Source organism: Ahaetulla prasina, chromosome 4 (assembly GCF_028640845.1).
Source record: "Ahaetulla prasina isolate Xishuangbanna chromosome 4, ASM2864084v1, whole genome shotgun sequence".
NCBI classification, from domain to species: Eukaryota; Metazoa; Chordata; class Lepidosauria; order Squamata; family Colubridae; genus Ahaetulla; species Ahaetulla prasina.
Window position 1 is genome coordinate 33,885,367 of NC_080542.1, and position 13,336 is coordinate 33,898,702.

General features: G+C 40.1%; 1 protein-coding gene across 2 annotated transcripts; it reads left to right on the forward strand.

Moving 5' to 3' along the window:
* Positions 1-240: 240 nt before the first annotated feature.
* On the forward strand, positions 241-12,283 carry LOC131198664 (slit homolog 2 protein-like). 2 transcript variants are annotated; one of them, XM_058183549.1, is made up of 2 exons: positions 241-9,195; positions 10,972-12,283. In XM_058183549.1, the coding sequence occupies exon 1, from the start codon at positions 6,058-6,060 to the stop codon at positions 7,117-7,119; it is 1,062 nt and encodes a 353-aa protein (XP_058039532.1). In that variant the 5' UTR covers positions 241-6,057; the 3' UTR covers positions 7,120-9,195; positions 10,972-12,283. The 2 variants fall into 2 exon arrangements, with proteins under 2 accessions (XP_058039532.1, XP_058039533.1); XM_058183550.1 differs by having other exon boundaries at positions 10,998-12,283.
* Positions 12,284-13,336: the final 1,053 nt, after the last annotated feature.

The window sequence follows — 13,336 nt, forward strand, 5'->3', positions numbered from 1 at the left end:
GAAGGCAGGTTGGTAGCAATTATTTTTCTGCAGTTCTAATTATCCTCTGAAGTCTGTGTTTTTCTTGTTGGGTTGCAGAACCGAACCAGACAGTTATAGAGGTGCAAATGACAGACTCAATAATTCCTCTGTAGAATTGGATCAGCAGCTCCTTGGGCAGTTTGAGCTTACTGAGTTGGCGAGAAAGAACATTCTTTGTTGTCCTTTTTAATGATGTTTTGATGTTAGCTGTCCATTTGAGATCTTGCGATATGATAGAACCCAGAAATTTGAAGGTTTCTACTGTTGATACTGTGTTGTCAAGTATTGTGAGAGGTGGAAGTATGGAAGGGTTTTTCCTAAAGTCTACCACCATTTCTACGGTTTTGAGTGTGTTCAGTTCCAGATTGTTTTGGTTGCACCACAAGGCTAGTCGTTCGACCTCTCGTCTATATGCGGATTCGTCATTGTCTCGAATGAGACCAACCACTGTTGTGTCATCTGCGAACTTCAGTAGCTTAACAGATGGATCATTGGAGATGCAGTCATTGGTATACAGAGAGAAGAGAAGTGGGGAGAGCCCACAGCCTTGGGGGGGCCCTGTACTAATTGTACAGGTATTTGATGTGATCTTGCTTAGCTTCACCTGCTGCTTCCTGTTTGTTAGGAAGCTTGTGATCCACTTACAAGTCTGTTCCGGTACCTGTAGCTGGTTTAGCTTAGTTAGAAGAATGTCTGGAATGATGGTATTGAATGCTGAACTAAAGTCTACAAAAAGGACCCTTGCATAGGTCTTTGGAGTTTGGAGTTTTATAGTTTGCTAAGCCATAAAACATACCTTGTAAAATAATAACTGAGTTTGGAAAATACACACAAAAAACCTACTGTGGTACAGTGTCATATGATACTTTATTTTAAAATATTCTAAACTGTCTAAACTAAAGGCTTTTCTCCTATAAATTCATGCAAAGGATTAATCCTTAAAAATTAATACCACTGGTGTTGGTCAAAATGCAAAGATGCTCATTTGCAAGGTGATCTGGTATCTGACCCCTAACTTTTCATTTCTGATACATTCTGCTTTGAACTGGTTTCACTCATGCTATTGATCATAATTTACCATTGGTTTCTTACTGCAATGCAATGCAATGCAATTGCCATTCCATGCCACACCACGCCACACAATATTATACGATACATTTTTGTAGATTAGTCATCTGACAAGATAAAAAATACAAAAATAATACAGCAAAACCAATAGGACATAGTCATAATTAACTCTGGATAAACCATAACTGTCTATGTGTACGCACTCATTAAATACTAATCATGGCTGACAAATCCTAGCCTGGTTGGCATAATATGAATCAAATCAAATTACATTGTAACTGAGCCATAGGTATATGGCACAAATAAAAAGATGCCAAGGTAACATCATGCAAAGGACAGAGATTTTGGAATATGCATAATTTGTGGAATGTTATCATGGTGCTTGTTAGTCAGCCACCCCCTACCTTTTCTTCTATAGATCCTATAGACTAAGCATAAAGTATAAACCAATGTTTCATTTTATTTATTAAATTTTTATCCTGCCTTTATTTATTGCAACTCAAGGCAGTGTGAGTATTGCTCCTGCTCCTCCTCTTTTTCCCATAATAACTAACATGTGGATTAAGATAAGAAACCGTGATATTCTTCTTAAAAGCAGTACCTCTACCACTGAAGGCCAACTTTGGGCGATTAGTGGACTTCCTTGTGTACATGGTTGGTTCTGTAAGAACAGGATACTGGAACAAGTGAGCCAGGACGCAATCCATCAAGGCACTGACTGTGTTCTTCTGATTGGCTCAGAGTCACTTAGCTAGCTTCCATGCCTAAAATTAGAACTCACAACCGAATCCAGTACGTTAATTGCTGCCTCACACTGGCTCTCGACAATATACTGTATACTTGTCAATTATATACCATTGCCCCTTAATTTATAATGAATTATATAGGTACAATCATTTCACGGTTAAGAAAGTTAATTTCCATGGAAATATCTGCTTAAGATTGCATACTTCGTAAGGAGTATCCTCTATTGAAATTAATTGGGCAAATTTTACTACACAATGTCCCTTTTGATCGTTTGTTTTAATATTATCCTATCTAAACTTTTAAGGGAAACTGGTCTTTGTCATGTTCCATGTTCTGCTGCAAAAGTATGAGACATTTTTAGAATTAAAAGTGTTCCAACAACCTAAATATAGCAGAACAAAGATAAGTGGCTTTAACTGCGTCTGTGATTAGTCTACTCCTACTCCCTGGATTAATCCAAGGACCAGTTGCTAAACTACAAGTGTTAAATATAAATAAAACCAATAGATTTCCCATGGGCATTCATTGAGGAAGGGGGCTAAATGCATTTTTAAATCTATTTCTTGATTTTGGAACAGGAAATTGACAGAACAGACAGGTAGGGTCTGATTTCATAACAAATAGATATTACTTTGAGGGTCAGACTGCAGGCTGCTATAATCATGCTTCTAAAATAAGTATAGCTTTTCTTTTTATTTTAAATACTTATTTGAATCACTACCTTGTTCCTCTTTTGTTCTTTCACAAATGTTTCCAATAAACAGTTTTTCCGTCAAAATAAAAGTTTATTATCCAGATTTACAATCCTTTTCCATCCCCCCTGATCTCCTTTTTCAAAAATAATACTTTACAGCAGAGTTTTTATGTCTCAAGCACTTTAAGATGTGTGGACATCTCCTGGAAATCGCATTTTGAAGTTAGTGAAGTTGAGAAATATCGCTTTATACTATCATATGACGTAATAAATGCAAAGTGATTCATTCATCCAGGCTGATATTCTTTTATCACCATACATACTCAATATGAGAATAGGTATCCGTGATCCATTATATCAAACATGGGTTGAACAGGATTGCCTCCGTTGCGATGAGAAATTTAATGAAAATGAAAACAGTTGGTCACAAAGTATCTGTCTGGAACCCTTTCTAGAATCCTATTAATTTAAATAAGATGCTAACTAAAGAAAGTGATACAATAGCTTTCCTCTGCCTGGTTTCTTCCATAGGTGCCCCTATTCATGCTCAGTTCCATGTGAACAATGTAGGATGATCCTGTACATCTACAGTTGGAGATCTACAGGACAGTGCTGTAAGAATAGGCCACCAGGCAGGCACAAAATGAAGGCACAAGTATCAACAAACTTGGACGAATGTGAATTGGGGAGAAGTAAAAAACAAATAAACATTAGTAACAGTCCAATGAAGACAGTGATTGAGGTTTCCAAGGTCAAAATTGCTGTCTCATTGCAATCAGCAACTAAGGCCTTAATCAAACCAGGCATTAGAATCCTAGGAAGACAAGTTATACCTGAAACCGATAGGGTCCGTCAGGTATCTGGGGTGGACCTGTGGGAAGAAATAACTCCAAAGGGATCAAAGAACGATTGGTCCATGGCAAAGAACTAATAGGAATAGCCACCAATTCCTAATCACACCACTATTGCCAAGAGATGTTTGTTTGTTTAATTTATTTAGCCAGCTAGCTAGCAAGCAGAGACCAGGTCTAACGTGTGGCCTCCATTGTGAGTCAGGCCAGAGATAATTTGAGTCAGGTCCATGGTTGCCATGGTTCCATGAACTCTCAAGCTGCCTCGGAGTCTGTGCTCAAAGATAATTGAAATCCCCCAGGACCAAATCCCCAGGGTACTCCATCTCCAAATTGGCCATGGATTCCAGCAGCTTTGATAGGAAAGTTGACTTGCATCAAAGAAGTTCTGATTTTTGCAGCCCCATTTCACAAACAATGCTTCTTCGTACCTGGCAATCTGCCCATGAAAGCTACTAAAGTTTCTTGGATCATGATTGCTACATCTTCAACTTGAGCCTGGCTCATGGTTAATGCACAATACCCAGCTGAATCCATATGCAAGAGAGGAACATCTCCTTCCCTTCTAGGCCGAGCCAGATTTTGCTAATCTAGACAAGGTCAGCCCTCTGATTCCCAGTTAAATTGGGAATCAAGTTTTACTGAAGGCTGACTGTGCATTTAAGCAGCAGAGCTAAAAACCAGGATCTCTGGAATGCTGATGGCCAGGTAGTCCATAAGGGACTGGACACATCGAGGCCACCTGCCATACCTGCTTCTACCTGTCGTTACTAATAACCTGACTACTGTTTCTCCTCCAGCCATCCAGTCTCCCGCTCCAACCAAACTACACACCATACCATCAGAAAGGTACATACCGGCCACAGACATGATTCTGCCTTACACACAGCACTTCGTTATCTAGGCACTAGATAAACCACTCACATTCAACTATCCAGCCACTCATTGCCTCTCACTCAGATGAAGGAAAAGTTACCCACAACCCACTGCTACAATCCTTGCTCTCACCCAAGAGGAAACAGAAGCATCCCAAGGTAACAATCTCCCTCCAATCATAATGTTGCCTAGGATTTGCAGAATCCCTTCATTTTACATTTTCAAGAAATATTCTTACAGTTTACATAGGAATCTTAAGTGATATAAGAGTCTAAAGAGTCGTAGGCCAAATATCTGGAATTATACTGCACAGTCTGATTTTTTTAAAGTTTCCCCTCTGTTCACAAAAAGCAGCTATATTTCTGTCTCCTTGACATCTTATAGAATACAATCAAAGTGAGTGAGTACAGAGAGAAAGTTGGGCATATATGTGAAAGAAAAATATATGGAGCGTGGAGAGAGAATGGAGAGATAAGAAACAGAACAGTTTTATATATCTCTGTGTTGTGGACATTTGCAGCAACGTTCATTGTCTTCCTTTCTTAAGCTATTTTAACGACCACCTGATTTTTCTGCTTATGAGCTATTGATGGGTCTTTGATTTCTCTGCTTTTTGATCTTTCTTTGATCTTCATACTAGGTCTTATGGGACAATTTTTCAAAATTGCTTTGAAGTAGAAGACTAACCTCTGACCATCATCCGTAACAAGATAACCGTAGAAGCTAGCAGGAACCTTGTTCCTGAATAGGATACCTCCAGGAAATATATATGGTTGTATACTGGATTGGGAAGCTGGAAACTGTACCAGGAGACAATGCCAACTCACATTTGTAAGAATGTGAAGAAAATTGCATTGATGTAAACCTGAAGTCACCAATAATCAAACTTTCTAAGCTATACTTTGTGCACAAGTGCGCCTTATTGCAAATATTAGGATACTTAGACAATTTATTAAAAAAACAGTTTCATCATTTTACTGGCCAAATGCATTTAATGTCAAGGCCAGTAGAATGTTAACTGACAGCTGAATCTCAGAAGCAGGAACATTTTCTAGCATATCAACATTGCTAAATGAATTTGTGGCTTCATTTAGTGCTCTAGAGTTCATGCACAATGCAGGAGGGCAGCATGAAAAATTCCTTAATATTTGATTGATTATGTGCCATCCAGTCATTTTTGACTCCTAGCAACCAGATAGATAGATTTTCTCCATGGCGATTTATCCCTAGCATGTTTTTTCATGTCTCCTTGTGTGTTCTATGCCTGGCATAAATATGCATGGTTCAGAGATGGAAGATTTTTTGTTTGTTTGCCCAAACCTATATGCAACTAATGCTAACAATCATATTTACTTCTATTACAAATATACCAATCAATGCCTCTTCCCTCTTTTTTTGCCTAATATTTTGCTATTGAAAAAGAGCCATTTTTTTTGCCCTGGATTTAGTCTATCAAAGATCAACCAGTGAGTGCTGAAAACAGAGAAACCAAGGTATAAATACGTTTCTAATCTTACAGAAAATGCCACTGCTCCAGTTACAGGTCTCTGATTCCTTCCTCCTCTCTTGTTCACTCAAGTTGCCTGTTGTTCTTCTTCAAGGCTAAAGTCCAAGGAAGCTCTTAGCTAATCACTTGACAAAGAGCTCTTTGTGATGGGTTCCTCTGGGGAAATCTGACTCTCTTCTCCCATCTATAGAAGCTGACAAGGATCTGGAGCGCAGGAGCATAGATCTCCATTTCTTTTCTGTGGGCTTTGCAAGTGCGCAGCAAGAATAATTTCTGTTGCAGGCCTCTTAGAAATGTACCTCTTGTTTATACCTGCTCTTTTCTTCTCTGTTCATGGGGCTGAAACATCCAAGATTTGCCCCCATCTATGCTTCTGCTATGAATCCTCCAATTTTGTGGACTGTCACAATCGGCACTTGGCCCATGTTCCTCACGGCATCCCTCACAATACATGGATGCTGAACTTGAGACACAACAACTTGAGTGTGCTAGAGGTAGGCTACTTTGATGCTTTGTGGTCTTTGAAGATCCTTCTTCTGTCCCACAATTCCATTGCAAAGATTTGGCCCCAGACATTCACGTCCCTGAGTTTCCTGGAGAAGATGGACCTCAGCTACAACCTGCTTGCTCGCTTACCACATGACTTCTCAAATGAGTTGACCTCCCTGAAGGATCTTAAGGTGGCCCACAACTGTTTGATAGCTTTGGGTTTTGAAAGCTTGCAGTATATGGAGAACTTGGAGAAGCTGGACTTGAGCCACAATCTGGTCTCTTCGATTGAGAAAGGGACTTTCCGAGGACTCTCCAGGCTCCGACATCTCTACCTTCAGTCTAACAGGCTTACAGTTATCTATAATGGCTTCTTTTTTATGCTGCAGAACCTGGAAGTTCTTTTGCTTAACAGGAACAACATCAGCTTCATTGAAGTGGAGGCTTTCACTTCCTTACATAACATGAATTTTCTGGCTTTGACTGGCAACCGGCTCATCCACCTAAAATTTAAGACTTTCCTGAATATCCAAACAGTCAGCACCCACATCCAGCTGGCTGGTAACCCATGGGCCTGCGACTGTGATCTCCAAAGGGTTTTTGGCAAAATCACGAGTGTTCGGCACCTTCATGTGGATGATTATGAGAACCTCACCTGTTTCAGCCCTTGGCAATTAGCTGGCTTGCCTCTTGTTTCTGTGGACAGTCAGCTCTGCATGGCAGAGACAGCCACTGTCTTGGTGATCACAGTCACTGTCCTGGTGACAGTGATCGCTGCCATTGTGATGGCAGAAAGGAACAGGAAGAAGAATCAGGAGAAGAACTGGAATGAATTGGAAGGGCCTTTTGACTCGCAGGAGAAATAAGACAAGGGGCAAGAAATAGTCTTTTGGTGGTTTTCAAATGTTGTTTTACTATGATTCTTTAAACCTGATCTAAAATTCCAAATTCTGCTTGGTTTGTTTTTTTGTTTTTTTTTAAGTCAACTTGGCTAAAATTCCAGATGTGCTGGAATTGCTCATGGCTCCATGGGCATCCACAGCAGGGGCAAGAGATGTCGCGTGCATGACGACATCATTGCACAAATCGTGTACTTTGCATCAGTCATGTTGTGCCTATTACATAATATTTTTTGTGCTTTCTATTTATGTATTTATTTGATTTATATTCTGCCTTTCATTCAAGGTGACAAACAGATGTGTTTTCTTCTCCTATTCCCTCCCCAACAATAATCCTATGTGCTAGAGCTAAATGAGAGAACAGCTGGCCCAAAGACACCTGATAGGGAATGGCTTTGAAGGACAGGAGGAAGACCTTCCGCCAAGGCAGCAATCAGACAAGTGGGTCTTGAGTTTATCCCCAGAAACTAATTTGAGAAAATGTCTCATAGAAGCTTCTTTCTGATTTACACCAAGATAAATGAAGGGGAGGGAAGCACATGCAGAGTTGCAAGTTTTTGTTGCTATTGCTGTTCCAATGAAAGTAGTTTTAGACCTATGGAGCACTGGTTTCTTGGTCTGCTCTACCTTATAGGCTCTCACCCAGAGATCTTCCCTGATAAGGGTGGAGTAGAGCCCGGGTTTGTTTTCTTCCGTACCTTCCCTAGTATATCACCCTTATTTCTCTGTGATGCGAATTGTGCTAATATGACGACATATCATGTCATCATGGCTTGTACTGGATAATTGGTTTTGGATTCAATGAACGAATGAACGAACACATCAAACGTTTGTTAATTATGGCACTTCCTGGAGAGAAGGAGTCTTACAACAATTATTTGTGCATTGGCAACCTCTGGTGGAGAATTCAGCAATAATGTAAGTATATTATGGAGCTGCCTTGAAAATGCTCTCAGAATTTCAGTCAGCTACAGACGGTGTTGGGGAAGGGACAGCTAATAGCAACCATTTTTTACTCTGTAGTCGCTTGACACTAGTGCTCTGCAATCAGCACTGCTGGCCCTTGCCACATTTTTTGCCACAAGCTAAACTCAAAAGTGCTGCTTAGCCTTCAAAGCATTTTAAGGCTTAGGCCCAGGTTATCTGAAGAAGCATCTCTTTCCCCCTGTTCTCCTACATGGGCTCTTCTACCATTAGGCAAAATCTCTGGCAGTTGCCCATTTAAAGATATGAAGTGAGCGGCACCTAGTGGGGAAGAAGAGTTAGTGCAAGGTTAAGGTTTTGGACTAGGAGTAGAAAGCCTCAGTTTCTAATCTTCCTTCAGCCACTGAGGCCCTTTCTAGATGATTTTGGCTGAGTCACTCTCAGCCACCTCACTTCACAGGATTGTTGTAATAGCAAGAAATAGGAAGAAAGGCTATGCATGTTGCCTTGAGGAATGACTAGTATCATGATAGTTCTCATGATCAACTTCTTTTCTCTGAATCAGTTATTCCTGGGTATATTGGAATATTAGTCCAACATACGCGAAGAGTAAAAAGTTGGGAAATTTTGACTGGGAGCTAATGATATATTATTATTTAGCTCCTGATATGAACACACCAGCACCTATTTGATCTTCCCTAATGTAGGGTGGGCTGAGAAGTCCAGTGTCACCTCACAAATTGGGAGTCAACTATGGTCTTGCTGAACCCTTGGCTAAAGCGGACAGTACTCGCAAAAAGTATAATATAGATGACTCAGGGCTGTTCTTGTACCTACCCTGGCAACAGGGTCTAAATCTTCATTGCTAAACTTCCCCATCTGTTTCACAGGACCTCAAGACCTCAAGCCCCTGTTTTCCTTCCCCCATCTCTTCCATCACTGCAAAACACTGGCCACACATTGAAGCAGATTTCCCCCCCCAGCGCTTCACTGATCACAAGCACTGTGTTTCTGGAAACCTCAATTTTCATTTCCAATCGTCTTTTGGAGGAAATTGGAAACTGAAGAGGCACTCAAGCTCTCCCTGCCGATAATTGGAATTTGTAGATATACAAAAAGGTCAGTGACCTGGTTCCTGAAATTAAATGCAAAATATATTCTAAATTGTGCTGGCTAGAAGATGTACTTCAGGGACCCGGTGATGAAAATAGGAAGGGCTTGATTGATGGGATGACAAACACTGGCCAAGTTACAGTAGAAATATTTCTACAGGTTTTCTTATTAAAACCAACGTTCTGAAGGGTTGTTTTTGGTTTGGTTCAGTGTTTTTCAAACTTGGCAATTTTAAAATGTATGGCCTTGAACTCTTAGAATTCCCTAAATACCTTTGCTGGCCAAGGAATTCTGGGAGTTGAAGCCCATCTTAAAAGTTGCTGTGTTTGAAAAACTTTTTTAGTGTGTTGAGTGAACCTGACCATTTGTGACTCCTTAATTATGAAATTAAGGAAGGGACTTAATTATGAAATTATGAAACTTCTTAATTATTAATTAAGTCTTAATTAATTAATTAATTAATTCTTAATTAAGTCCTTAATTATGAAATTATGGAAGAGACGCGGTGGCTCAGGGGCTAGGTCGGCAGCTCAGCGGTTCGAATCCCTAGTGCCGCCGTGTAACGGGGTGAGCTCCCAGCTTCTGCCAACCTAGCAGTTTCAAAAGCACGTAAAAATGCAAATAGAAAAAATAGGGACCACTTTGGTGGGAAGGTAACAGTGTTCCATGTGCCTTTGGTGTTGAGTCATGCCGGCCACATGATCACGGAGACATCTTCGGACAGCGCTGGCTCTTCGGCTTTGAAACGGAGATGAGCACCACCCCCCAGAGTCGGCAACAACTAGCACGTATGTGCGAGGGGAACCTTTATCCTTACCTTTAATTATGAAATAAACCATAGTAAAATATCCATGGCTTAGTATATTAGGAGAACCCAGCCGATGTCTATGAAATCTGCGCAAAACTGCAGAACAAGCCCTGATCCACAGAGTCTTAGCTAGCATGTGTGTGCCTCTTCCAAGGCTTGCCAAGAAAGAAATCTGGATAGAGGCTTCGCTTGTTGATATGCGTAGAAACTCTGCAAAGGTGTAGATTGCAAAAATTTATTGCAAAACATATGTCATCTGTGGCCTGATGTTCTTTTAAGAGTGCACCATTGAAAATAAGTAGCAAGTCACGGAAAGTGAGTGGTTTTGGGGAGCAAAAAGAAATAGTGGCTACATTTAATGAACAGCTAACATATCCTTAGTTAGAAGGGCCATCTTTTCCCAGTCACATTTACCCGACCCAGCAGAGCAGAGAGGAGAAAATACTATGGGCCTCCTCTCCTAAGGAGGTACATCTAGCAGGGCCAAGAAGAAGGGCCTTTCCATGGTGCCTCCCTCCCTATGGCTCTCTCCCCGTGGAGCATCATGTCCCCCACTTTGTCATTCTTTTGCAAGGGCGTGAAGACCTCCTGGCTTTGCCAATAGGCCTGGGGAACCCGAAGTGGGATGGAGCCCATCAAGTGGCTTATTTGATTGACTGATTGTCAGGGGAAGTCGAGGTTTATTGCTTTTTATTGTTTTTATATTGGGTTTTCATCTTTGTAAGCCATCAAGAGTCATGGAGAATGGGCTGGGCGGCCATAAAACTTTAAGAAAGTAAATAAATACATGAAAGAAAAAGCAATAAATAAATAAATAATAAAATCCTCCACTCCTTCCATTGCTGCCTCCAGATACCAGGAAGTGAAATGATGGAAAAATACAGCCAGATAAAACATTGTCTGCATCTCTTTAATGGATGCCTGCCTGTTTGCATGGCAGAAAAGCTGATACTCCCACCTCCTATCTTTTACAGTGACCCTTTTGGAATCTGCTTTACAGGTGGTCTTTGACTGAAAACCATTTGTTTAGTGACTGTTGGAAGTTGCAATCTCATTGGAAAAAGGGATTCAATGACTATTTTTCAGACTTACAACGTTTGTAGCATTCCCATGGTCACGTGATTAAAATTCAGACACTTGGCAACTGGTATGTATAACAACTGTCCTGCCGTCACAGGATCCCACTCTGCAACTTTCTGACAAGCAAAGTCAATGGGGAAGCCAGATTCACTTAACAAACATGTTACTAATGCAACTGCAGTGATTCACTTAATAACTATGGTGAAAAAGATTGTAAAATGGGGTGAAGCTCACTTAACAACTGTCTTCCTTAGTAATGGAAATTTTGGGCTCAGTTGGGATTGTAATTCGAGGCCAACCTGCATAAGGACTAAAAAGGAGATTTGAATCTCCATTTCTTCCTTGAAGAAGGAAGAATCCAATCCAACAGTATCGCCCTATTTATTATTTATGGTTTATTTCCTTGGTGACTAGATGAGTAACACACTCTGATCTCCACACACATTATATCTTGCCAGATTATCAATCCGCATCCTGGCCTCTCTCTTTTTCAGTTTGTGTTGATCTCCGAGTTCCTCTTCTGGAGAGCTATAGGGGATGTGACTTAATATTGCTTAGTTGCAGAAATTGATGAAGTTAGCCAAAATGGTAAAATTGACCACCTTGATTAAAGAAAAGAACATAAGCGCTTTTGTTTCCACATGGAGACAGCTTCTGAACTTCGTGCTTGATGTGGAGAAGAACTAAACTTTGACTTTGGGTTTTACTGATTAGACTGATTGGTCTTAATAGAAATCACTTGTTTATACTATTAGGAAAAAGTAAAAAAATGTGATTTGATGTCAATGCCTTATTTTACTGTAACAGAGAGAGTCGGAAGTCAATGCTTCTTTTTCTTTTTTTTTCTTATCTTTCCTCCTTCCCCTTTCCCTGCCCACTTCTTTCCTATTTGCTTTGTACTTTGTATTTTATATTACTTTATAACTCAATAAAAATGTTATCTGAACTTAATATTGTTTGAAAGCAAGGAGTATGTCTTATGGAATACATCTATGGGCACTGTATCTTGCTCTATAAATTCAAGATCAGAGGCACACTTGATAAAGATATTTGTGTCATTTGGTTATCATCCAGATTTTTCTTTTATGTACCAACAAGAGCATCTGAGTGGATCTCAGTGTAAATATAGTGCTCAAGGGCTTGCATTACAATGGCTGGATTTTTAAAAATATCCTTGATTGATTGATTGACATGAAGTCAGAGTTGACTTTTAGTACTCCCATACTGCAGGTAGATTTTCTCCACGATGATCTATCTCTAACCTGAACTTTTAGGTCTTCTAACAGTGCATCCATTGCCACTGTAACTGAATCCTTCCATCTTGCAGCTGGTCTTCTTCTATTTCCTTCCACCTTTCCCAGAATTATAGATCTATCTCAAATAGGCTGGGTTTTGCGTACTGTGCCCAAAGTACAAACTGAGGCCTTGAATAAGAGGAAGTATCCTTACCTGAGGAATAATCCAGTCCAAATCTCACTGAAAGTGGAACATCAGAAAGGAGAGCAAAAGTCTTGACAAAGATCTCTCCCAATTAATATCTGGGCAGCAGACTAAGCAGGAGGGCCATAGATCACAAATGTGTTGTCCCAGAAAACCGGTTCTGCCCAGTGTGCAATGCCCAATGAAACTACACATCAAAATGGAGATTTTCAAAAGCTTTATTTTGCGCAAAAGAAAGAACACATAGGGATCACTACCACTAGGCCTGTGCAAAGGCCACTCCTTCAACAGTACAATTTTTATATCTATTTCTCCATAAGCCCTCCTTAAGACAACTCCTGTTAAGTTATCCAGCCATTTTTTAACATTGCTTAACTTGCATTTGAATTATCTGGCAATAATCAGCACTTTTGCCCCGACTTTTTCCAGTAACAAATAGCATACCATGCCATAATTAGTACATTGCCCCCTTCAAGGTCCTCCTTTCAAAAGTCATTGCCTTTGACATGTCTGCAAAACCTATGCATATATATATTTCAATATAATAACCTATTCCCTGTACTTGTGACCCTCAATTTCCCTATTCAGGTAGTCACCTTGTTCCACAACTACATTAAGAGCAAGCATGTTCTGAGATTTTTTTTTTACTAATTAAGCTGTTTCCATTACTTCTTATGCACTAGCAATTAATTGGAAAATGTCTGCAAATAATAATTTCCTACAGAGATTAGGTTTTTAAGGGAGGGGTTCTCATGGCCTTTCTTTCAACTGGCCAATTATTCATTGTGTCAAACTAAAGAAGAAATTAAAAACTTGGTT

Excerpts from the sequence above, each read along its gene's own strand:
- LOC131198664 (XM_058183549.1), top strand. The coding sequence starts at position 6,058 with ATGTACCTCTTGTTTATACCTGCTCTTTTCTTCTCTGTTCATGGGGCT.